General features: G+C 47.0%; 1 protein-coding gene across 1 annotated transcript in view; it reads right to left on the reverse strand.

Annotated features, from left to right (window-relative positions):
• Positions 1-27,315, reverse strand: part of LOC102512389 (protein tyrosine phosphatase receptor type T) — a 338,884-nt gene that overhangs the window by 143,004 nt on the left and 168,565 nt on the right. Inside the window, exons 9-10 of the mRNA XM_032462324.1 lie at positions 11,481-11,616; positions 1,746-1,776 (exon numbers count right to left, since the gene is read on the reverse strand). Coding sequence (XP_032318215.1) covers positions 1,746-1,776; positions 11,481-11,616 — 167 coding nt within the window. The remainder of the gene's footprint in view (positions 1-1,745; positions 1,777-11,480; positions 11,617-27,315) is intronic.

Genomic DNA, 27,315 nt, shown 5'->3' on the forward strand with positions numbered 1-27,315 from the left:
CTGCCCTGACTCCTTATGGTTTCTGAAAGGGGAGGGGAAGAAAATTAACATTTCATGAGGGCGAACTTTGCGCCAGGAACTTTACAAAAGCCCTCATTCCCTATGAGTTAGGCACTATTATTCTTATTCTAGAGTCAAGAGAAATGAGGTTCAGGGAGTTCAGAAAACTTGCTCAAGGCTATGTGACTAGTGAGTGATGGAGATGTGACCTGAACCCAGAGCTGTATGACCCCTAAAGCTCACTCTCCTTCTACCCCAGCAACAACATCCTGTATTGTTTCATACCTCTGAGTCTTTGCAGAAGCTGTTTCCTCTGCTCAGAATTCTCGTTTCTTCAGCACTAGGCAAATCTATCTCTAAAAGCACTGGTAACTATCCCCTGCCTCATTAAAAATTAGTTACCCAACTAAGTGCCCCTGTCCCACGGTACACGTAGGTCCATCTCAGCTGACATTTCAAGTATTTGATTTTATGCTAGTCTCTCTGATAGGCTTAAACATGATGAGGGTGGGGCTCAAAGTCCTGGCCATCTCTCCATCCACAGTGTCTGAAACATAATGCATGTTCAACGCATGTTTATTAAACGGAGGAATGAACAAATGAAGCACGTTCTCTGATACTTTCAGTACTGGTAGTCCAGGTTCGTTGGTTCCTACACAGCATGAGGGTGGGGATACCAGACTCTCACCTGCTCACCTCCTGGGCCTATTGACCAGGGACCCAAACACTGAACAGAGGGATGGGAGAGCTTTTTGCTGGCTCCATCCTCATCTGTGAAGCCTTCAGCAGATGATCACTAACAGATATGACTCTTCTCACAAGGCTGGGTTTGCCAGGGGTGGAGGAAGACATGGAATGATGGACAATACACTTTACAAGGAACAAGGTGTTCTGAGTTTTAATCCCACTCTTCTGCTAACTGGATGCAAGATTTTGCACACTTCTCTGGATCTCAGTTTTCAAATATGGAAAACACATATTAGAAATGTGAAATTAACTCAGTGATTTTCCTAACTTTTCATTTCCAAGGATTTATTTATGGATTTTTTTTCTCCTTTACTATCATGTTGTGAAATTGTCTGCCTTAGTAATAAGAAAAATCATCATCTTTATTTAGAAAAAACAAAGAAAATTGTTAGGCAATCAGCCATCTATAACTACCAACAAAATGCATTGATAGGATGTGATAACTAATGATAAACACAGGACTGAGATAATTCCAGCCCAAAGCAAAGACCCTGGATGTTTCTGTCACCTGTGAAGTTGGTTCTAGATAAAGTCATGATTCCCTATAGCCTTCCTGAAATAGTGGAAACAGCCAATGAATTTCTTTCTAATCTTTCAGCCCCTAGGGCTACACATTCCTCAGGAAGACACAAATTGTCTCTGAAGGTGCTGAGATCAGTGATTCTGTTTTATGTGTGCAAGTCGTGCAGAAGGATTAGGTTTTCTTCCTGCTGGAATTCGAGGATTTCTAACTAGAAAATTACACTGACAAAGAAGAAACAGCCCTTCACATCTCCAAAAATAGAGGGCAAAATCCAAGATGGCAGAGACATAACGGACATGAACAATGACAGTGCTTTCAGATGGAAAACATCTAGGTAAAATAAAAACTTTGAGGCTACAGATGGCTTAGACAGAAGTGAGTATGAGAAACCAACAAACACTTGGTTGGTGCAGGAAATGCATGCTACAGGTTGCCTTACAGGGCACAAAGCAAAGTTACCCCGGGTCGATACTTACAAGTAATAGGAGTAGGAATAAGCATTTCTTCTATATATTGATGGGCAGTCAGATGAAGGAAATGTCCAAAAAGGGGGAAAAAGAAAAGACAAACAAACAAGAATTAGATTTATATGAAATCTTGGTTCTTAGAAATGCACATAGTATTTCAGCATCCCTAAGCTCAAGGAGATGCAGGTTTCCCTACTTGTCATCGTCGCTGAGAATCAGATAGTTTCAGTGGTGGAAGAAATGAGAGAGATCTCTCCTATGATGGAGAAACACAGTATTCATGCAGAGGAAGCCACATCGCATTTGGCTGTTTTAGTTGTTTGAAAATTCTTTTTTATGGTAACTAAAACAAGCTTCCTTATAATTATGACTTTGCCTTGGTTCAGATTTCTGACCCTTCTGGAACTAGTTTACCACTCTTCCACAGGACCATGCTCCTATGATCTAAGGAAAACCATAATGACTTCTGTCTTCTGCTTTAGGTCAAATCACATCAGAATCTATTTAGTAAGGTCATGACAAAAGCAAGGAAATCGTGTAGCTGGGATCCAAGATGGCTCCCCAATGATCCATACTTCCCAGTACTCATGCTCATGTGTAGTGCCCTCCCACACTGAATCAGGGCTGGTCTTAGGTGGCCAAGAGAATGTGGTAGGAGCTACATTCTGGGACTTTCTAGGACAGGACAAAAAGAAGCCTTGCAGGTCTGTCTGGGTCTTTGGAGCCCTCACTGGGAACCCTGAGCCTCCATGTAAGAAGTCTAAGTATTCCAAGGTTGCCGTGCTGAAGAGACTATGTGGAAAAATCATATGGAGAGGCCAGAAGACTCTATGAAGAGGAAGAGGTGTCCAGCCAGCCCCCTAGCTGTCCCAGCCCAGCCAACTGGATTATGCCAACTGAGACCTTTGATCCTATGGAACAGAAACAAGTCATTTCCTTCAAACCATGACCAAGGTACAGATTCATGAAAACAAAGCAAAACAAAACAAATCACTAAGTCTCATGGCTTATTTTTAAGCCACTACATTTCGGGAAATAATCTGTTACATTATCAGTGGATAACCAGAATATTCAAACTTCATCATGAAAGAGGATTTCACTAAGAGAGAGGAATTTCAAACTTCAGCTTGAAGAGACTACATCTTGAATAAACTCTGTGCCTTCATTTTCTTATCTGATCCTTACATGAATGAACTAAATCAGTAGTTTTCAAATTGTGTTCCCAGGAGCCCAGGGGTTCTGTAGAGCAGACTTATTGTAATGGGGAAGGTGGGACCCGAGCAGGTGGGGATGCTGGTTCTCTGCCATCCACCAAAGCCAGAGCTTCTCATTTTAATCTATTTCATAAATTGGAGTTTAATTTAAGGTTCCACATGACTGAAAAATTCCACTCTTCAAAAGAAGGGCTAAAAAAATCAATGCCTGTAACCTCTTTCTGATGTCCCTTCTAGCTCTTGGCTTCTGAACAATTAAAAAAAAAAAAAAAAAAAGAAGGAAAGAAGGAAGGAAGGAAAGAAAGAAAGTCCAATAAGTCCATGATATTCCCTTTGTTATAACTTTTTATACTTTGTAGAAAAATAAATAGGAATGCTTTTATTTTACAGACTTAGCTACACTGACAATGACTAATACATTTGTGGATTGAGAAAAGCTGCTGAATAATTCAGATTCACAAATATCCATTTGAGTAGGCAAGAATAATTTCCTTCCTTCTTGAGTTATTTGGTTAATTGCAACTGTTCCCCAGTTTGCTTGGCAAAGGAAGATATGGTCTTTATATCCATAGGGTGGGAACATGTCCACAGAGCTCCAAATTTCCCCCTCTCAAGTAGGAAGTGGCCAAAGCCCCTAAGTTAGGGCCACCTCTAGGCTTTCTCTCATTTATAAGGAAGGAGAGCCAAATGCCATCACTCCAGAAGGAAGGTGACATCTGAGAGCTAAGATGCCACAGCAGAAGGGAAGCCCTGTGCCACCTTGGGAGGCTGTGCTGGGGGAAATGAAGCACTGTGCAGTAAGATCTGGTCACTCATAAAACTGTTCAATATCTTTGGCCAGTGCATAGTGGCCCTAGATAACGGAAGGGGTGAAGAACTACCAACTGATGGGAACAGCCCGTACAAGTCATCCAACATCCCTCACCAACCATACGGGTTGGCAGCGTAAAAGCCCACTCCTCTTCTTCATTGCTGGCTCTGTGGTCCAGGACCTGGGAATGTGACTCCTCAGGAGCAGAAAGCTCAGGATCCATCTGATGAAGACTTAGCGGCATCTGTGTTCTCCATATTGTCAATGACACTGAGTGAGACTAGAGAAGACGGTGTTCAGATCCCAGCTCTTTCTCTTGCTCGCTGTGACATCTTGGGCAAGTCGATTCCTCTCCCTGGACCTGTTTCCTGATCCAGGTACCAAGGTGAAGGCATGGATAACTGCCAGCTTAAACAGCTCCAAGGAGTGGAAATATGATAAGTCTTAGAACCCAGAACTATCACTCGCTAACTACATGGCTATGAGCAAGTCGCTATGTATCTCTGAGTCTCAGTTTCTCCATTGCAAGGTTGGGGACAATAATGCTCTATTCCCAAGAGTCATTGCGGGCATTAACATTATGTTATATTAATCTAAATTATATTCCAATCACATGTGACATATAATACAGAAGTGAGTAAATTATATTAATCTAAATTAATATTTAGATTATGTTAATCTAAACACCTGAAGTATAGTAGGGCTCAATAGAGGGGAGTTTATGTCCCAACCTTATCCACACACATAAGGTTGGCTGCTTCTCACTCTGGTGACCAGGAACCAAGTGCTCACCTCCTTAGGAGTATTAAAAATAGTACTAAAATAAGAACAAATATTTATGTAGCACCTACTATGTGCCAGGCATTGCTCTGGGCTCTCATCATGCATTAACTCATGTATTCCTCACAACCACCCTGACAGGTATGTATCATTACTATCCCTACTTTACAGATGAGGAAACTGAGGCAAAGAAAGGTAAATAACTTGCCCAAGATCACACAGATAGTAACTGGATTTGGTAGCAACATGGCTCTAAAGCTCACATTCTACACCACTAGCCTGTGCTGCCTTCAAAAAAGAAAGAAAAGAGATACACGCTGGGCAATGCAGTGGGTCAGGCATTGAGATGCCACAAGCTTTATCTTTTTTAATCCTTCGCCGGCCCCATGGAGCAGGTACTGTTCTTCTCTGAGGCTCTAAGAGGTGACCCTTCCCTAGATCTACTGTTTTGTGTATTTTTGAAACCATTGCAAGGCCTCTAACATCCTAAGCCATGATGTCCTCACTGCCAGGAGCTCCAGGCGGCACTCCTGGGTCACAGGCTGCACTCAGCATTCTGGACCGTCTGGTTTCCTGCTCTCAATCTTTAGGATTCACCTCTGCCACCTCCTCACGACAACATGCTTCCTGAACCTCTTCCAAGCAGCTGAGTTATCCTGGATGTCACCAAAATCCACTGCTATCCCTGACCCAGCTTCAAGGCAACTCCAGAATGATGGTAGCTGACAGTTTATATTAGTTGAGTAGCTTTTCCGAATTAAATTGCAAAGTCTTCCAGAGCAAGGATTATAGTTCTTTACTCTGTGATCAAAACACAGTATGCATGTGTCCTTTCTCTAAGGCTTAAAGATTTACTGAAGGTCTAAATTTACAAGGATACAGTGATACTACAAGTAACAGACTGCCTGAGACCAAAGATCCTGATCAGGAAGACAGCTATGCCTGGGAAAAAACCAAAACAAAAACAAACCCCAAACTTAATAAATCACATACTGTGGAATCTTTTCAGCTGACTGACAAGACTGACTTGAGGGACTTGAGACACAGCTTTTCTTTGTTCCATACTCTTTAAACAGGACTAAGTTGTCTACTTAACCACCCATTTGACCATCTACCTTTCCATCTGGCTCATCAAACCCAGCCATTCACTCATCCATCCATCCATCCATCTACCCATTTAACAGTCTATCCATCCATTTATTCATCTAACCCACAACCCCACATGCTCATCTATTCATCCACGTACTCATTTACTCATTCATCCAACAATCCACCCATCATCCACTCATCCATCTTTCCATCATTAATTCAGCAAAAGCTTTTTCAGGGCCCACTGTATGAGTGTCTCTGCCAAGTACCAGAGACAGAAAGACAAATGTGATCTTGATCCTGCCGACATGTCTGATGGAAGAGCCAGACAAGAAACTTATAAAACGTATGATAATAATAGCTACTATTTAAATAGCAGGAGGTTACTTATGTGTCAGGTGCTGTTCTCAGTAATTATGTGCACTCTTTTATTTAATCCTCACTGAAGAATTATTATTCCTGTTTTACAGATAAGGAAAATGAAGCTCAGAGAGGCTAAGTAACTTTCCCAAGTATATAGAGTTGGTAAGCAGCATGGCAGAGATTAGAAATTATGTCACACAGTTTAGCATATCAGCAAATCCTGTTTTATATTTTCATCTAGCTTAGATGGTGTTTAAGAGTATAGTCTCTGTTATCAGATTGCTCAAGTTTGAGACCCAACTCTTCTACTTATTAGCTGTGTGATGTGGGGCATCTACATGTTTCAGTTTTGTGAGCCGTAGCACACTACAGTCTAATAGTGACACTGCCTCTTTGGCTCACCCAGTAGCTCGCTTTTCCTATTGCCTCACTGTTTGTTTTTCCTGGATAGATAGTATGTTCACTGAAGGCTCAGACTATGGTACATCTTTCACATACTGCCTGTCCAACCTTCCCACCTTCCCATCAAAGGGCTGGGTTTACCCTTGCTGCTCAATGTTGGTATCTGAATCTCTGTTCTGAGTGAAGCTTTCTTGCCCAAGAGGTGGAATGTCAATCCTGGGCCCCATCTGTTCTAGTTTCACTAGGATCCTCCATTCAACACATTTATAGGGAATCCCTAGTATCTGCAAGGCACATTTGTGATGAGGATGAATGAGAACAGGCAGCTGATAGTCCAGTGGAGAAGATAAGATGTGAATACAAATGACAAATATACGACAGAATGTAACATGGATCCTCATGGAGGAGATCCAGATGGTGAAGAGATTATGTCTAGACTGGAGGTCAGAAAGGTTTACTGGAGAAGGTGGCTTTTTAATTAGACTTTATACATGGGTAGAATCTGGTCACATGGAACTGAGGAACGCAGGCATTGAAGGAAAAAACATCACAAGCAAAGGTACAGGAGACTTCAGGAAATCTGCAAGGATCTTTGTGAGCATGGGGACAGTGTAGCTTGATAAAGCTCTCCAGATGACTTAAACATGTGTTTCTTCCCTCATTTCTACCCCATGAATCATTGTTATAGGGGAGGAGAAGCCATTGAAAGATTTTAGAATGCACATTTGAGAGTACGAGTTTCATTTTTGAAACATCACTTTGGCTACAGCATGGAGGAGGATGGATTGGAGAGGTGGGGCCAGAGTCAGGGAGGCTGGGGAGGAGACTCATACAAAAAAGCTACTGAGGCTTACACTAGGGAAGAGGCAGTGGAGAGAGAGAAGGGAGAGGATGTGATCAAGAGAATGTAAAGAGGCAGGTTCAGAAGTATTGGGGTGATGGAATCCTACAGGTTTGGCTGATGAAATGTGAGGTAGTACCGTCACTGAGATGGGGACATAGGGCTGGGAACAGGTTGGTGGGTTAGTGATGATTTTGTCTTTGACCATAAAAACTTTGAGGATGGGTGTCCAGGGGCAGATGATACACGGCAGTGGCACTCTGCTAAGAGAGGGCCAACGCAGAAGACCTGCCTTCCCAGGCCGGTTCCATTTTCAGTCCAGCAAAACTACAAGCACCACGTGGTGTGATGAATACACAGCTGAAGGTCTGTGCATATGGCAGAGGATCTTCCTGGGATGGGGGGCTTGTGGGAAGGCTCCATGGAGGAGGTAATACTTGGGAGGATTCCTACTTGGAAGAACTTGGGCTGAGAGTTAGAGAGTGTCAAATACCAAAATACACCGGGTAAGGCATCAAGGCTTGAGCTTTTCACCTTAATTTACACTGAAGGCATCCAGCACCCTATGGGATTAAGCCAAGGAACCAGAGAGGGGCCTAGAAACCCCTTGGCTGCTCATTCCCTTGGGAGAAGACGTCCAACAATTCTAAAGGGAGGCGGTCAGGGAAGAAGATGACCAGGCCTGCAGTAATGAGAGTTTTTCTCTTTTCAGGACCCAACAGGGTACTCATGAAAAGTGGGTATATTCTATTACATAATGGCACACAGGAATCCATTCTAGAACATTCTACAGTCTAAATGTGATCAATAGAGCCAGGAGAAAAAGACAGAGCCATTATTCAGTGACAGCATAAGAATGAACATTTTGCAATGAGCTTGGCTAGAACCACCCCAGTTGTTGCCTCTGTTGGAGAGGGGCTCAGGTTCCCTTCTTCTAACACTGATGCAGTCCTCTGATTCTGTACAGTCCTGCATTTGAAGAAGCCCAGTCCAAACAGCCAAAGGTACTATTAAAATAAGTCTACACTTTAATTTGCATCTTTTTCAAACTGTAAGGGAATCCTGTTTGAATCGCTCACCAACATCTCATAATACCCTTCTGCAACCTTTCTTTTTTCAAGTTCCCCTCCACCCATAACAAAACCACCAAAACAACAAAACACTCTTCAGGCTATGTTGATTTTTTTCTCTCTCTTCCCTTCACTCTTTCTTCCTCCAGTCTTCTGAATGAAAACTGATTTAGCTTCTTTCATTAAGCTCTTTCCTTGGTCCTCTGTATCTCTAGCCCTTTCTAGGCCAGCTTTCTAGTTCAGTATCACATACATACACACAAAACACCTAACAGTAACAGAAAGACTCTCTTTGGAGGGTGACAGGGAAGCCCTAAGGCCTGTAGGGAGAAACTAGGGACATCTTAGGTGTACTGGAAACATTTGGGTGCAGCTCTGGGGAAGACTTCAAGCCAGCTGAATCCACTGGGAGCAGAGGAAACAGGGAGCCCCCATGCCCGTGTCCATGGAGGTTAGGGAGAAGGCTCAGCTCAAGCCAGTGTAGGGAGTATAGTAGGCATTCGACTGCTGAGAGCTCCTGGATGCAGGAACTAACTCTAGGTCATGAAAGGATGCTGAAGAGATGCTGACACTAGGAGCTGTGATGATCTGCCTGTTATTTTGAGGTTTCTTTTCCTTTAATATCTCTTCCTTTTAGGTAGCTGTGGACAGCATTCTAGTGAATGGTAAGTAAGTTAGCGACAGACTCAATTGACTAATGACATTTCCCCTATGTTTATATATGGGGTTGGGGTCAGAAGAGGGAAGAGAGCTCACCAAGCACTTCACTATCCCTTAGGACATCTCTAGACATCAGAAGACATTGTAGGTTAGGGGAAAGAGTGCAGGCCTATGTTTAATTTCTTCTTCTCCCCCCTTTTCCCCCTCTACTCCTCTCTCCTCACCCTCTCTCTTCTCCTCTGTCCTTCCCCTATACCCATCTGTAAAATATCACCATCCACTAGGTCAGCAAAATTTTATTTTCTCCAAAAGATACTGTGTATGCAAACACTGATCAGCACCCTCTCCACACACACACACAAGCACACACATACACACACACACACTGCCGCCACAACATCTGAGTTTTGCCTCTTGGAGAGAACTGGTGGTCACGTGACACCTGCTGGTTGGATCTGATGGATGGTTTTGATAGAGGTGAGAGATGATGAAGGAACGCCGAAGATAAAAACCACACGAAGGGCTCACTTTCTCCTTGCTCCTGCCCTGAAAACAGAAAGCCCTCTTCCCCCTCCTGGAAAGTCACACATTTCAGAAATAGCTGTTGAGAGGGAAGTGAAACTTCTTCACAAGCTCACAGACCATGGTGACGTGGGTTAAGCCAGGCTTTAGAAAGAGCAAAATTGGAAGAGCATATCTGACTTACAAATCAGCGGCAAAGAAGGAGAACCTTCCGGGTCTGTCAAAGAGGAATGCAGTTCTATAAAACTGGCTACATTTTTCAGGTAGACTATCCCAAACTCACCTCTGTCTCTAATGCATCTGCGACTCTAAGAACACGTCAGTGACCTTATATGTGCAATGTGCTTACTGCCCACCCCGAGAAATCAGACCTCAAGTTCCACCTCATCTAATGGCAGCTGACTTGCACTGAGACATGAAACATGCCTTGTTTTAGGGGTGATGATGATGTTGATGATGACTCTGGGGGCTCATGACCCCCAATATTAATGTGTCTCCTCCAGAGCCTCTCTAGCAAAATCACTAGCTGGATGAGAACCTTAAATCTTCAGTCATTCTGCTGGGAGTCTGAGGAAAGCAATGACCCAATTAGACCAAAGATGTCAAGAAAGGACAGGCCCTACCGGTACGATGTCCTGCTCAAACGGGGTACTGGCTGATTCAGAACAGAACCACGAGACACACAGAAACATTCTGGTGCCAGAATGGCTAAAAAAAAAAAGGCTGACTACTTGTAGAGTGGGAAGTGATGGCTGGAAATGGGAATTTTTTTTTTTTTTACTTTGTGCATTTATATTCATGTGACTCTTTAGGTAGAAGCTAGAATTTATCTTTGGGGGCATCCTGTCCCTTTGTTCTGGTGGGAACAAGTTTCAGGAGCTCTTTTTGTCCCAAGGGTGGAAGCAAGTCCCTGGCCCTTGTTATGGGGCTTCTCCCGAACTCTGTAACCAAACCCAGAGCTTTTGGCTGAGGAGTTGAGTAGTCTGTTTGAGAATGTAAGTCTCTTTAAATTGGGGGCAGGGCACATCGCAGCACATACTATTATAATGTAGATAAATGTTTTGCTTGCTTTGGCAGAATAGGGAGTGAGAGGGTGGAGACCAAGGTTGGAATCCTGGCACTGAAACTGAGAAGACACGGAGGTGGGCAGAAGGCATGGGAACATGGTGGCGGTTCAGGGGCTAAGGTGATGTAGGCAGGAGGACTCCCTGTTCAGAAGAATAGCCATGTACCGTAGGGACAGTGATGGCTGATGTTCACCAGCTTTCCCTGACGAATGTCTCCTTTCCCTCTCTGTAATTCCCTGGTGGTGTCCTCAGGCCCTGTGAATGTCTGACAAACAGAAGATGTCAGTGTAGTGAACTCTGAGGATAAGGAAGGAATCTGCACCCTGGCTTTTATGAGCAAAGCATGCAATATGAGATAACTGTGTTTGTTGACCAGAGGTGCCCAGGAAGACACCCTGTTGAGAGGTGACAAGCAACAACAATCCCGCTGGGAAGATGACATGGGGTAGGAAGGAGCCTTTCCTCTGGAGGCTCTATCCCTTTGATGCAGGACAGCATAGGATGCTGCTGCTTGACCAAAGAAAAAATCAGGGATGAATGAAGGTGAAAAGAACAAAGCATTATTTCCTGCATCTATACTTCTGGGTTCCCCTATGTCCCTGGGGCTCCCCGGTAATCTTGACGATGTGACCAATCACAACAGAGCAGCTATCTCTGAGAAGACTCATCATACACGGAGTCCCGTGGTACCCCAAGGAACACCTGCCCCATAAGAAACCGGCCATCTCATAGCCGTTTGCCACGCAGGCATACCCTTCAGACACCAGCACAGTGAGTCACAACTGGCCCAATATTTCGGTACCTCAACAATTACATCAGGAGGTCCCTGCTCAGAAGTGATCAACGCAGCAAGGACCTGGCCGTATGGTGCTGCTGGGGCCACCTGGGGCTCACAGAGTCTGCAGGGCAGCAACTGAAACTCACCTCCTTTTGATGGTGAGCATCACGCCCAGGAGAATGATGATGAACATGAGGAGGCCGGCGATCACGCCAGCCATCTTCACAGTGCTGTCCACCTGCTTCTCTGGCTCCATGGTGTTGGAATTCTGAGTGGAAGCACCTTGGAGGGAAAGGGGAGGAAGCAAGATATTGAAAAGGCTCGCGTACGTGACTAGACATAATCGTAATGGAGACAGGTTTCATTTACTGAGTATTAACGATGGGCCAGGCACTGTGCTGAGGGCATTATACACATGGACCCATTTGACCCTTTCGAGGATTAATCCCTTGTGAGGTTGGGATGATTTATTATAGCCCTTTTTGCACGTGAAGAATTGAGGTGCAGAGAAACTGAGTTGCCCAAGGTGACACAACTGTTGAGCTGGGGGCTCCCGAGCCCTCCCAGGAGATCAAGCAGAGAATTTTACCCCTCATTCTGCTTTGTCCCTAGGATCAAACCAAGAACTACTGTCGGATTCTTGGGTTCATGGAATGGTTCCAAACCCTACTTAATTCTTTCAGGTAAAACGTGAAAACAACAGTTTTATATCAGGGTAACACAATTAAAATCACTAGATTTCTAAAGATAAAAACATAGTATTTTCACTTTGTGCCTCTTGTGAAACAAATGGTAGGGTAGAATTTCGTGCATTGAAGGAAACTGTCTTGGCTTCAGGACACTTGCATCTGCCCACTTCATCTTTAGAATTTAATGCTGATCCTATCTGCTCTGCCAGGTACTAACTCACCAACTCAATTCCACATCAAGGAAGCCTAGGAACCACGCACTTACTATACCCTCAGTCCCGTACTGAGCCATTTCACGGATCCAGCTTGGTCAATCCCTGTACATGTCCCCCGGAACCTCATTTTATAGGTGAGAAAACAAGGGGAACTTGCTAAAGGTCCCACGACTGATAAAGGTCAGGGCCAGGACTTCACAGGTTTTCTGACTCTAAGTCTAAGTCTAGGTCTCAAAAGTCAGAAACCTTGAATTCAACTTTTAAGACCCCTTAGTCCCTCAATCTTTCTCCTCCAAAACAACCATTTTGCTCATGCCATAGCAAAAGAAGTAGCCAAAGCATGCCTAAGCCCCGCCTCCTCACGCAGGGTACTGGGGACAGAGGCACCTTTGCGTTTCAGATACGACGTGATCATTTCGGGTGTTTGGTTCGGGGCTTACCAGCACTTCAGTGAATTCTCCCTGCCACTCTTCACATTCCCACTGGGGCCACGCTTGTGTGAGGCAGCTTAAATCCAGCGTATCCTTTCCCTGACCCGTCCCTACTTTTCTGCCACATCAGCACCAGCTCAGCCTTTATCAGTGACACCACCTCCCCTGGCTGCCCCAGGAGAGCTCCTCTTTCCTCTTAAATTCTGCTAACACTCTGTACCACCTGGCACATCTCTCAGTGAACTGATACTATTAGTGATTTGTTTCCCCATCAGTGGTCTACAAGCACTTCGGGGGTAAGATTATGCTTCCTTTATCTTTGTTTCCTCATGTTAGCACAGAGTCTGGCTTGTAATAGGTGCTCCCTTCATGTCTGTGGTTGTTTAATGTTTAGCTAAAGGGATGGCATCTCTGCCCACACACATTTGTTCTCATGAAACCAAATTGAGTTTCTCTTTTTTTCAGCCATGTGTTCACAGAACTTAGCTGAGTTGAAGGGACGCTAAGGCCCATAAGCTGTGATTTTGATTCTCCAACATCACTGATGTCTCAGAATGGTCCTCCAGGACACTCCCTTTTCTTGCTTAAGAACGTCATGAGTTTCCGTTACTAGAGCACTTCCCCCAGACTCTCTGGTAACTTAGAAAAGTAGGGTTTACTTAGTCAAGTCTCCCTAGTGGGAACAGCATGTCTTCAAGAACAGGGAGTGTGTCTTGGGCGTCTCTCTAAAGCCAGTGTCTAGCACAGGCCTCCGTCCTCACCACTGTTGGTCAACAGATGAAGACTGAATGACATAAAGGCCAGCGAGCTGCAGTTGCTTGCTCCATGTTTTCATTCAGTCATCCATTAATTTGCCACTGAGCACCCATGCTTCATGTGCCCAACTATGCTGTCAATGGAGTCGGAGAGCCTTCTCCTGGAAGGACTTATGGGTGAGGGGTTTCATTCAGTTCCCCTCACCAGCTAAATACAAGCCTCACTCATCAAACTCCAGGGAAGTCTGAGCAGGCTCTGCCTATCTACAGCCAGAGACTCCCTGGAGGAGCTGGCCAACCTCTTAGGGCTGGTCTCACTCGCCAGAGCACAGGCAGGTCCTGAGTAGCCCTCATTTTCCAGTTTGGAGACAAGATTTCCAAGATATGTCTACTACACAAGACAGAGAACGTGACTAAGCATAGGGGAGGCTATGCACCTCAGACCATAATTTCCTCAAGCGTGTCAAGAGTCTTTTTATTTGGATTTGGAGGAAGTGTTGGCTCTGGGGCACTGACTACTGGTGTAGCTGAACTTGACTTAACACTTGCTATGAGATCCTAGTCTAGAGACTGGAGGCACAGAGGGAAAGCCATGGAGAGGATCCTGTTCCCCTAGGAACACTTAGTAGCTTGAGATTCACACTTCATTCCTTCAATAAATAATCACAAGTACCCACTATGTGCCCAACATTCGGTAACGCATGTTCCTGCCCTCAGAGTGCCTACAGTTCGTGGTGGGTGGGGCGGAGGAAAAGGAACTAATGAATAATCAATAATAGTAAGCTTTCGACTGGGTTAAGGATTGGAACAGAGAGGTGACACGTGGAAAACACATGACAGGGAAGTGAGTCACTTCTGGGACGCAGCGGCCGTGGGGCGGGCTCCGAAGGAGGACAGGCTGTAACTAGGCAGGGAGACCGTGAGAGGAGCACCCGGGGGGGCGGCAGAGGAAGCAGCGCTGGCCAAGGCCAGGTGACGGGGCGAGGAGCCTGGTGCAGTCAAGAAATGGAAGAACGGGAGGGGAACAAGGGCGAGAAGGCAAGGAGAGTGAGGTGAGAGAAGCTGGAGAGGGCAGCAGGGGCCAGTCCACGCAGGATCTCATAGGCTACAGTGGGAGTTTTTGTTTTTTATCCCAAGAAACACAGGGGGTCATTCAAAGGTTGTTCATGGAGCAATGATTTAGTCAGATTGGTTTTTCCAACAGGTTGTTCCAGCTTCACGGTGGAACCGAAGTGGATTGGAGAGATGCATTTTCAAACCACTACAGTCATGCAGATGGGAGATAAGAGTTGCTTGGACTCAGACGATGGTAGTGAAGACAGAAAGATGCAATAAAAGGAGATAATTACCTGAGAGAGATATAAATAAACACTGTTGATAGATTGGATATGGGGAATAAGGGAAAGAGAACTGAACTCTTGAGGATAATGATGATGTTTAAGGGTTCAAGAAACGATTAAAAAGGAATAGAGTTGGAAGGAAAATATTGGTGTTTGGGGCAACTTGAGCTTGAGAGATACTTTAGAGAAGCAGGCAGTTAAAATGCCAGCCTTAAAAGAGGTTGAAGCTGGAAGTAAAAGGGTGTGAGTCACATGCACACGTGGTATTTGGAGCACAGGGAAAGGATGAAGAGTGGACAGAGAAGCAGTGGGTAGAGGAAGAAAAGCCTGCATAGGAGACAGAGAAGGAGTGGCCAGACAGCTGAGATCAAACCCAGGAGAGTGGAGTGTCCTAGAGGCAGGAGAAGACAGTGTTTCAAGAGAGGAGTAATCAGCTGTGTCAGATGCTGCTCCTAGGAGAGAATCAAGCTCCCTACCCAAGCTCCCTCCCAAGAAGCAAGATCTGAAGATCCTGAGTGAGGATTAGAAAACCTTTCCAAAGTAAATTCTGAGATGTTCCTAAACCGAAGCACCTTCAGTGATGACCATGGATCAACAATGGAGCACACCTGGGGACCACAGAGGAACATCCAGGACAGTCAGAGAGGCCCTCTGAGAGGCCACAGCCCAGGGGTTTAGACAGATTCAATGAATTCAGCCCACAGGCATCAGACCTGAAATCCTCGACCCTACACAGTGAGGTTATTAGGAGGAGCCAGGCTTGGCTGGTCCAACTAGACTCCAGATACAGGAATTACCCTGGGCCACGGCAAGTCCTCCTTCCACTTCAGCATCCTTTTAAGGGCATTTGCTCTTTAGCCACTGGAGATTTGGGCCTCTGTTCCTAGAGGAAGAGTGCTGACAGAGTTCAAAGGCGTCACAGGTATTGAGGAACTGGCTCTGGGACCAAAGGTCAGACAGCATTCCTGTGTGGCTCCCACATCTGAGAGGAAGAGGAAAGGGACAGAGACAGGGGACAGGCCAGTCCTGCTTCTTTTGCAGAGTCAGGAGTGTGTCCAGGGGACTCACGTCACAAATGCTCAATGGAGCAGATGAGAACCTACAACAAGACTAACAGGGAAGCACACCAGGGCTGGCTAATGATGGGGCCCCTAGCGATGCAACCAGCTCTTTCGGGCAGGTGCTGAGCACTCCAGCAAACAGAAGCTCCATTACTACTACTTTTTAAAAAAAATTTTAGCTTGAATGTGTCGATCCAATCCTGGGTGCCAAGCAACGTGCTAAGCACTTCTCACAGATTAAGTCACTTAATCCTCACAAAACTTGACACGGAAGATGCTAGTTTTATTTTCTCTTTTATATAGATGAGGAAACTTCACAAATGGGTGAAGTGACTTGTCCAAAGCCATATAGCTGGAGAGTTTCAGAGCTGGGATTCTATATCCAAGGCTCGGTTCCTGATCATTACAATGAACTGTCCCTGACGGAGTTGTTGTTAAGGAAGTGCCCGCACTGGGTCCACACAGAGGGCTGGCCATCTGACTCACTGGCCAGAAATCCAAGGGGACTGGAGGCCCATTAGTAATACGGTAACTACATTACTTTTGCTCTAAGTCCACCCTTCTCATGAGAGTCAAACGTAGTATCAGTCCCCAGCCCCTAAAAGGCTCCTTCTGTGGCCCTGGGCAACTCCCGTCTACTAAGCAGGGGCTGTGAGTCCGAGAACTGAGAGAAAGGGGAGGGATTTGGGTGTATCCCCTTCATCCCTGCCCTCCGCTGGGAGCCAACCTGAGACTAGTCCAAGTAAATCAGAATTGGCAAGTAGGCAGCAGGTGGTAGATTTATCCAATTGGAGTAGCTTCAAGGCTCTACTTGAGTCCCCTGTGTGATGTAGTCATCAGAAACAATCTTGTGAACTCAGCCTGCACTGGCAGGAGCTGTTATTTCCAGCACGAGGTTGCACGCCCAACCTCACACCTCAGCCAGCTGTGCCTGCCATGCCTGAGCCCTCCTAAAGGCTGTGACCATCCTCTCAAAGCAGCAGCTGCTGCCCCCTGTCCTTGACTCTTTCCATGAAAGCCATGGTGGCTTAGAATCCAGTCCCCTCCTGGCTCCAGCTCAGAGTCCACATGTGGCTTTCAATGTGCTCCCTATCGACTCTTGCACGTGGAAACCTGGCACCCAAGGCAGGGCTCTTCATCTGCTCCCCTCCCTCAATATTTGCTCCATATGTAGGGCCCAGGTGCCATGTTCTGTCCCCACCCCTCCACTGTTTCCCAGGCTACCAAACAACCATCCCAGTTTATATTCCCCGAGAGCCAACCAGGGCAGTGCTTCTCTGCTCTGCTCTGCACTAGTCACATCACTGTGGTGAGGCTTGTCTGGTTGTAGACGCTACCCGCTAAGAGAAGCTTCAGGGTGAAGACAGGCCAAGCGCCTTGCCACTCCAACTGTGGTCCAGCGACCAGAAGCACCGGCATCATCTGGGAACGTATTACGGATGCAGAATCTCAGTCCCCACACCAGATCTACTGAATCAGTGCCTGCATTTCACAAGGTCTCTAAGTGACTTAGATGCACATAAAAATCCAGAGATCATTGACTTTGGAGGAGTGGCAGTCAGAGTCAGGAATTCTTCAGCCTAGAGAAGGGAAGATTCAGATGAGACTTAATTCCTGCCTTCAAAAAGCTGAAGGGCCATTGTGGAAGATGGAATAGATCTGGTCCTTTTAATGTGAAGGAGCAGAGCTAATATCAACGGGCAGAAGTGACAAGAGTAGATTAGGGGCCAACACCATGGAAGGTTTAATGCGGAAGTGTCCAGCTGAGGCGAAAGCACAGCCCTTTTAAATGCCGTGTTGTGATGTAGCGAGGAGCATGGAAGCGGCCATGGTTCCCAAGTCCCACCTCAGCGTCAGCCCTGCCTTTGACCTGCCCACTCTGCCTCCACCTATTCTCACCTCTGGGGCTCCCTGGATGCTTCGCCAAGCCCTCAATCCCTCACTTTCACGGGATGCTGACCTTTCTTCTCTGCTTGTTGATCCCACCTTCCACTGCAACCCAGCATCCCTTGATTACAGTGACACCCATGCTCTGAGTGAGAGAAATCCTCCATTATCCTCAGAGCCATGGGCTTTATCTCCCAAGCCCCCAGGTTACCCACAACGGCAGGAGAATGCGTCACCAACAATGAGAGGCGCTGTCTGGGTAACAGTGTGCTCCCCAGAAAGCAGAGGTGTATGTGACCTCTTACACACCTTCTGATGATGAGATGCTGGGGTTTTATGAGATCGGTCAAAAGTAATGGGCTTCAAATTAGACATACATGAACTTGCATCCAGACTCCATCACTGACTAGTTGTGTGACCTTGACCGAAGCTGTTAACCACAGTGTGATTTGATATCCTCATTCATAAAATAGGGAGCAAATGCCAAGTTCACAGGGATTTCCTAGTGATCAAATGTAACATCGGAGGTAAAAATGTTTAGTAAACTCTGAGAATCTGCTCACATATGTGGCATAATGATGGCACAACCTTGGAAGGGGTTCCAGGTGGCAGCAGGGTTTCTTGCGTCTGTAAACTGTGGGTGCACAGGGAGTGCTGGGGTGATGCCTCCTTGCACCCTGCTGTCCAGGTTCATCCAATCCTTAGGACAAAGGCAGGCAGAGCCCCCAGAGTGAAGCACTTGTCTTTCCTCCTATAGGCAACGATGCCATCAGGCTTACATCTGGATGACTTAATGGCAGCAATAACATAATTTGGCAACAAGGGATTAATAATTCTTTCTCAAAGTACTCTCACTGGTTACAACTCTAGTTCTGTAGCTTTACTTCAGAGAATTTCCCCTGTAAAGATATGGAGCAAAAACAGAAGTTGCTGATAAAGAACATCTAATTGCAACTGATAAAACCAAGCAAATCCCAGTGGATGCATACCCCATGCTAGTGATCATCGCTGATGGCCAGGAAAGGAAGCTGGCTGTCAGGCACACAATTACTAAAAGCTACAGTCTTCAACACACAGTCGCCTGGTAGCTATCCAAGGGCATATCCCCAAATCTTACTGCGCTGGCAGTTTACGCCCATCCATTTAATGACTTCTTTTGTTGAAGCGTTTCTCTGGCTTTACTCTGGCTTTACAGGCATCTGGCACCCAGCAGAGGAAACCTTTGATATCCTGACTCTGAGCTCCTACCTCTATGCCAGGGAAGGTTTTAAGCATCGCAGGCATCTCTGCTTACTAGGGAAGGGTTTGCCAAGAGGAGGCAGCAGAGGAAAGATGAGGACGCTGAGCAAGTCTCTGGCTCTTCCAAAGTCAGGTATGCACTGTATCCCTTCTTGATTTTCCCTGGAGTGAATTCTCTGAATGGGAGGCTATTTTTAAGAGGGAACTGAAGTCCCAGATAGGAAAGAAGTTGGTCGGAAAGCATCTGGATACTTCATTAGATTCAAGCCTTTAGACTTTACAAATTGCATCCCAAGGCATTGAGAGTGCTTGTAATCATGAGCATGAACCACTTTGGCAGTCTCTGAGGACTGAAATTGTAACGAACGGGAGGGGTGCGCGAAGCCTGGGGAGAAACAAATGCTGTTGCTGACTTTTTTTTTTTTAATGGAAAAATGTGCATTCCAGATATTTCACACAAGTAAGTGTGATGTTGATAGAGGGGGGAAAAATAGACTGGATGATTAAATCAGATTTTTCCCCCCTTCCCATTTACTAAAGGAAGGACTAATTAGTAGAAACCAGCAGAGGCTCCACATCTGTCAGCATCCAGCCAGGAAAAAGGAAACTGCTCTGAACACTGAAGATGGAGCAAATTTACTAGAGAACTGGTACCCAGGGATCAGGAGAGGATGGTGAGGCAGTCTAGAGGGCAGTAACCTCAGGAGCCATTACCCAGCCCAGACTCGAGACACAAAGGTTCATCAGAGCCTAGAGGTCAGGGTCATCCAGTAGACCTAAGGGAGAGTCAGAGCCACAGGGCAAACACAGTCACTCTCAAAGCAGGAGACTGAGGCCAGGAGGGAGAAAGTTTCTCCTTCCTCTTGCTCCACAATTCCTGCCTCCTATGGGCCCAGTTGCCAGTTGACATGGGGCCCAGGAAACACAGCCTACAGGAAACATAGTCACCTGCATGTCCCAGCACAGCAGGGGGAAGCAAGGATGGATGTGAGACCAAACGGGTCAAGGGCCAGCATGGGCTTCCTATGAACACGTGATGCTAGGCTCACCTCACTGACACTTTTGAGAGGTGTCTGGACTTGCAAATCAGGAGGAACATCCAGTACTGTGTCTTCACTTCAGCAAAGTCAAGGCCAAGATGCAGACACTGTGACTGACTTCCATGACAGCCAGGTGTTAGACTGGGTTGCATCCAAAGGATGCCAACAGAGGAGTCAGGATACCTGACCACATGTGAAATAGTAATATTAATAATAAAGAGTTAACACATATTTGGAGATTTGACTACAAGCCAGGCTGCCATTTTAAGCCCCTCACATATGGTATCTCTTTTAATCCTCAATACAAACCTATGAAGTAATTCTATCATTATACCCATTTCAGAGATGGGGAAATAGAGGCTCAAGAGAGACTAAGTAACAGCAGCAAGTGGTAGAGATGGGATTTGACAGTCTGGTAGACAGTATATTCTCTTTAAGCCACTATACCACTCTGCTACGTCTGCAATAAATAGGGGATGGTTCGGCAGAGAAATATGGTTGTCTTTCCTCAAATATCTGGAAGGAAGAATCAGACTTGTTCTTTCGGGGCTCTTTAGGAGACTGAGAATCTTATCTCGACCAGCTAGACTAAGACGTCTTTGTATTTATGCCTGCTGAGTTTGCCACCTGCTGTATCACGCAGCTCTGTTTTATACCTCCTTTTCTTGAAGATTATCTCCCCTCCTGCCCTCCCACCAGTATGTCACATTCTAATATCTCAGGGATTGATGAACATGTCGTGTGAATCTTGTTATATGGGCCAAATTATACAGACTTTGCTCAAATGATATTTAAACTTGACCTTTTTAACTTCAGTTCCCCCATCCTTTTCACTTTCCTTGCACATCAACCACCATCTCCAAGCCCTTCATACGCTGAGCTTAGTTTTATTATTAATCTCTGGGCTTTCTCTATAATATCTTTCTTGATATTTAGCCACCAAAGCATCCCATCTAATCCCACAGGGAGACATGTCTTGCTCTGGTTTAGGCAACTATTTTCTGCTTTATTTCCAATATTCTTTCTTTGATCTCACGGTGACTAATTTTTAAAAATTGCTGACTACCTCCCCCACACCTCAGAATAGTGCCTCCCTCACTAGATCTGGTTGATAATGGACTACCTGAGAAGGATTATTCCATCATTCTTCCAAGTGACATCACCTAGGATGTTTCTCAAGTAATAAATAAATTGCCTCAATTCATCATGTGACAGTAATTGCTTTTAGCCAAGATTTAACTCAAAGTCAATGTCAAGTAGCTGGAAAACACTACAGAGACTCAGCTTTTTCAAAGATAGCTCTACCCTTGCTGGGGAAAACCATTTAGCAAGTACTGAGCTAAGTGTAGAGAAGATACAGATTCCTAATACCCGAGACCTTCTCAGTATTACCCAGCCAGTCCTAAGAGGCTGGAACTGACTTCATCACAACCCATATAAGTAAAGCTGCTAAATATTGCTGACAGAGGTTGCCCCTTTCTTTTTTCAGCCTTAAATGGAGGTGAGTACCCTGTGACACAGCGATAGCTCTAATTGATTGTTTGAAAGCACTCCGGCCACTCAAATAAATTGTTCCTCAAGTGCTGATTCTGCTTGGACTTGCGTCTCCCGAATCTGTGTTTCCAGGTGGACCTTGTTTTACACCACAAATGCTCTGTGTAGGTCAAATTTTAATTCAATCATGTTATATATACACAGTGAGAAAGTGGCTGCTTGAAGATCCTTGTGGTGAATCTCTTCTGGGTGCAGGTAAACTCCTTCAGCCTAAGAACTTTTTAATGCATTCAGAATTTAGCATAATAGACTACTTACTTAGGAGCTGTCCTGCCTGATTGATGCCAGCCATTGTCATCACTGACACATCCCTTGTAAGACTTGCCCTTTCAAGGGCTTCACCATCAGTGGGCTGAGAATCCCTTTCTATTTCCCCATGGTCTCAACTGCTCCCTCCTGTGCCCAGGGGAGGCCTATTGCATGGATGTTGGACCCTAGCCTTGACCAGACCAGGACTGTAAACACGGCTAGAGTTAGCTAAGAAAGCAGAGGTGGGTGCACTGTGGAGGCTGGCTTAGGTGTCGGGTCACAGTTAGGGTTAAAGACCAGGATTTGACTGAAGTAGGGGTCACATTGGAAGGAGGATCAGGAACCAGCCTGTGGCTGGAGTTCAGGAGTGTCTGCTGGTCAGTCTGCACCCATGGCGAGGGTCAACCTATGCTTAGAAACAAAATTTAGTCCACGGCCATGGAACTGGACAAAGGTAGGTGAACTCCCAATGGACTAGACCCATTCCCTTGGCCTCTTTGGCACCAACTCAACCCTTGGTCACAGAGGAAGAGCCCTAGGCATGGACTGATGTGAGTGGAGCTGAGATTATAATGATGACAGTGGGGACAGCAAGGTGCTGAGCATGCGCCGTGATTAAGAGACACCCTGCTGTCTGAGAGCTCACCACATAGTGGGAGAGAGAAGTGCGCGAGCTGAAAATCAAAGCTCAGTGTGATGGGTGCTCATACAGAGGTATGTGCAGAGAAGGGCGTGTATGACTCTGCTTAGGCAACACTAGACTACAAACTTGATTTCAGTGTGTCTTCAGTGGTGTGGGGACACACTGCGGACATCTCTAACGCCACCCAGTGGCCTCCTCCCTCCCCTCCTCGCCACCACCACCCCCCACCAGTTCCCTGTGGTCCAGAGGAGGCCTGCCCCACGATGTGGATGGAGAGGCTGACAGCTCAGGGCTGATGGTCCTGGCTCCCTGCTTGTAGAAACTGTGTGTTGAGCCTGGAGCCTAGGGGTTTAAAAGCTGCTTAGCTGCCGAGAGGAACCCAGGGCCCGCATTGGGGATTAAGGATTTAGTCTGAAGAGTGGATGTGAGAGAGAACACACTCTTCTCGATGCCCCGCAGCAAAGTGACAGTCCCTTTAGACTTTCTGGGGCAGCCAGTGAGATAGAGCGAACGGTCACATGGAATGGATCGTTCCATCTTCCTGCAGAGTTCAGAGCAGTCCTGGGGCAGCTGCAGAACAGGGGAAGCCTTCTCAGGAGCAGTCAGGGTAGAGAGGAGCACAAAAGCCTCCCGGGGATGGTCTACAGGTCCAAAGATGCTGCAACATCGAGAACGGCCTGGTTGGCGAGGCAGAGGCCAAGGGCAGGGTGTGACCAGCGCAGATGGCTCAGACGCAGGAGGCAGACCACAAAGCGGAGGGTCAGAGCTGCAGAGTGGAGACCAGCTCTGAGCCAAATGGAGCACACAGCCCACAAGAGGACCGACCCTACAGGGGGTCAGGATGGACCAAACAGATTCTCTGGGATGGCAGCTCGTGGTCGTGATCGCCTTGAGGTCTGCTTACTGTAAAAGCACAGCTCTTGAAGGCGGACCTTGCCTGCTGCCCGGCGCTCAGGGTCACAGCATTTCGCAGCACATTGTTTCCTAGGACTGTTGTAACACGTGACCACAACCTGGTTGGCTTAAAACAACAGAAATTTGGAGGCTGGAAGTCTGGAATCATGCTGTCAGCTGGGCCATGCTTCCTCAGAGACTCTGGGTAGAAGCCTTCCTCGCCTCTTCCTAGCTGCTGGCGCTTGTGGCCGCCCTGGCAGTCCTCGGCCCGCAGACGCATCCCTGCAATGTCCGCCTCTGTCTTCACACGGCCTTCTCCTAGTGTGCCTCTGTCTTCCCCTGATGCTCTCCTCTTCTTGTAAGGACACCAGTCATACTGGATTTGCATCCTCCTTCATGACCTCATCCTCACTAATTATGTCTGCAAAGCCCTTCTTTCTAAATAAGATCACCTTCACGGAAACTGGGGGTCAGTGCTGCTTCCACGTATCTTTTGCAAGGGGCACAGTTCAACCTGTAACCCTAGGTGAGGCTGAGTCCGGATACCAGCAGCCTGGGAACGGGCTGCAAATAGGAGGGAGTTCTTAGCATTTCATTAAGTAAAATCAAACACAAATGGGGTTGGGGCAAACGGAGAGCACACAGGAAGAGGAAGGGAGGGAGGCTCCTGCTCAGTCCTGGACTGAGCAGAATGGGAGGCTTCTGGAAGGACAGTATATCTGGGCTGTATTTGTCTGAAGTGCACTGCAAGGTGGACCAGGGGCCCAGGTGTCCCTAAGGCTCTCACTCGGAAACATAATCCAATTCTTTCCAACTGATTTTGGCCAAATCGATGCCCTAAGCGGTGCCCAGTGTCTGCCCCAAAGGGGCACGAATGGGGAGGAAAAGCAAAGATTGGCCCAGCCAGGGCAGCTCTGCCCAGACTGCGCCTCTGGGACACACGGCTTACAGCACGTGCCACGGTGCCTGGGAAGGAGAGAAGGCTCGCGGGAGGGAGCGAGAAATCTATAGGAGGGATTAGTGGAGGCATGAGCGGGATCAGAGGGAACACGCAGCACGGAATTCAGATTAGTGCAACGCGACCGAGCGAGGGTAATAAAACCAGCAGCGGGAGCTGCATCGATTGTTGAGATTCCAGCCAAATCCACCGTGAACATGTTTTCTTTCTTCTAGCCTTTGCCCCTTGGCTTTTGGAAGCAGAAATGTTGAATTGCTGTGTTCTGTACTAAAAGCTGATCTCCCCCTCTCCCCAAAGGATGGACGGGAAAGCAGCTCTGCTATTAGCAGGAGGTGACAGAGGGAAGAAGCTGAGGTCCAGAGAGTTTGCAGGGTCTGTTCTTGCTCACACGGACACACCCAGAGTCCAGGGAAGGGTCTCTCCTGTGATGCCCATGCTTCCTGCCCCCAGCCCGGCCTCTCCTGGGCCAGCACCATGCAGGCCCAGGCTGGGCACTGGGCTTGGAAGGGCTGGACCAGCAGATCTGGGGGAGCCCTACTCAAAGACTCCAGAGAATCAGTCTCTAGGGAGCCTGGCAGATGGGCTGCTTGGAGTTCAAATACTGGCTTGAAACCATGCTCAGTGACTCACAGTAAACCTAACAAAAGGGTAGAAAGTGAGCCCGGTGAGGGGCTTGAACCCTCATAGGGTGGAGGCAGAGGGTGGGGTGCCAGGCTTGGCACAAGCTCCATCAGTGTTAACTACCTGTTCATTTTGCAGTCACTCGTGCATGGAGCCAAGTGAACGACCATTGTGTACGTGCTGGCCACGGGGTAAGAGGTGACAGAAACCAAACAGCTCCAAGACAAGTGCTTATAATGAGAACATGAGCCCTGTTTGAGAGGACCCTCACTCAGGGCTGAGGGGGTCCTCTGTGCCCACTGGCCTGGCAAGGTGACCGTATTCTTCAGATGCAGCCTGAGACTGGGGATCTGGGAAGGCTTTGCAGAGATCACACACTGTCTGAACTCAATCCTGGAGGATGAGTAAGGTAGACCATGGAGGCAGAGCATCCAGAGAAGGGAGCGGAATGTGGACATCACGAGGGTGAGTGTGGTCCTGGGCACCAAGGAGGAAATGAAATTGGAAAGATGGAGAAGGGACAGCGACTAGAGAGTGAAGGGCTTTTGATTCAAGCTAATTATCCTGGAGCACCAAGGGAGGCTTGAAAGCATTTTAGTTAGGATCAGACTCTTAGTTTTTGTGTGATCACCAGCGTGACGACAGAGAGACTGGTTTGGAAGCTGTTACACTAACCTGACCAAGACTCTATGAACCTCAAACAGGAGTAGCAGCAGTGAGGAAGAAGGGAGAGATTCAAGAGAGATTTTGGAAGCAGTATCGGTCAGATCTGGTGACTAACCGAGTACTGAAGATGGGGAGAGAGGTTAAAGATGACGCTGGGTTTCCGAATCTGAATTTAATCGCAGTTTGGAGAGAAGACCGGAGACAGATTTCTCCTTGGTCTTAGGAAAATATCCCAAGAGAGAAAGGTGTAGTGAGAGCGCCAGTCATATATGCTCCTTGCTTGGGTGCATGTTTTCTAGGAAGCATAAACATTCACCTGCTACAGGAGAACACCCCACAGGGGATGGGGCACCCCAGAAAGACGCCTTCCTCTTCTGCAGTAAGTCTATCGATCCCATTGGGAGACGGTAACAGAAGTTGGCAGCCAGAGTGATGAACTAAGAGCCTCATATCTGTCAGGCTGTGAACACCTCTTGTAAGACTATTGACAGAGGTGACACTCTGGTGCACTTGACTGAGGGCTAGACTCCCTCCCTGCTCTGGAGAGTCTGCCTGGATCCACCTGAGCAGCCAAATGGAAGAACTGAGGAGGTTCCACAGTGATCATCACCGGCCCCCCTACCCTCCAGATGGGGTCCCTGCCCCTAACCTGCAGGAGTAGTACCAGGGCCATGCTGGGGGACCCACTGAGTCTTGGTCATGGGGAACTGGAGGCTGCCAGATCAGATGGACCTCAACACTGTGTTGCTCACTCTCCGTCCTGCTCTTGCTTCGGGCCATCTCTGCAGCGGGAGATGCCATGCTGCTGTGTCCAGCCTCCCACCTTGTAATCCCAACTCCCTGATGAGCCCTGATTTGTGAATCCTGCTTGCTGCTTTAAGGGCCTCAGGTCTGGGCCTCAGGTCTGGGTCTCTGATGGGTTCACATTTCTCAGGAACCACTGCTCTGCTCCAGCCACCTACATGAATGTCACCACTGGCCAGCCTACCTGCTTCCCTCCTCTCTGGACCTCAGTTTCCTCATCTGTAAAATGGGTTTCAGATAATAATGGCAGCACAAGTCTAAGTACTTAAGTGTATTTCTCATGTACTCCTCTCAACAACTAGCAGTTATTAGTATCCCCATTTTGCAGGCAAGGAAATTGAGTAATCTCTCTGAGGCGCAAAGTGCCACTGCTAGTACCTGAGGCCATTTTTGAGGCACAGTCCTGAACCATGGTATTTCTCAGCAACTGGCATATAACAGGTGTTCACTAACACTGGCCATGGGCATAGAGCCTAGTGGGTAAGATTACAGACTTTCCAGAGACCTGGATTCAGATCATGTCTCATCACGTCCGACTTGTGTGATTCTCAATCATTGGAGCCTCAGTTTCTGGATCTATAAGACGAGAATGATAAGGGTACCCGACATGGAAGAGTTGTTGGAATGTTTCAGTACCTTAATAAAGTGAAACCCTCAGCACATCCACGGGATATAAGGAGTATGTAACACATATTTCCTGTTTCATTGTTCTTTGCATCATCAGGTTGGACATCCCTGATGCCACTGTCCCCCAGAGCTGCCACCTCTCCCCAGCCAGCCTGGCAGGCTACGCTCCCACTGCCTGGTTTCCTCCGCTCTCCCCCACATGAGGCCCCATCATGGTGGGTCTGTATGTTTCAGCCTTTCCCAGAGAGCTTCATTTGGTCCTCCTGCATCCATCTCCTGTTCCCACACCATCCATCAACCTCTGCCAG

This window comes from Camelus ferus, chromosome 19, assembly GCF_009834535.1.
Source record: "Camelus ferus isolate YT-003-E chromosome 19, BCGSAC_Cfer_1.0, whole genome shotgun sequence".
Taxonomy (NCBI): Eukaryota; Metazoa; Chordata; class Mammalia; order Artiodactyla; family Camelidae; genus Camelus; species Camelus ferus.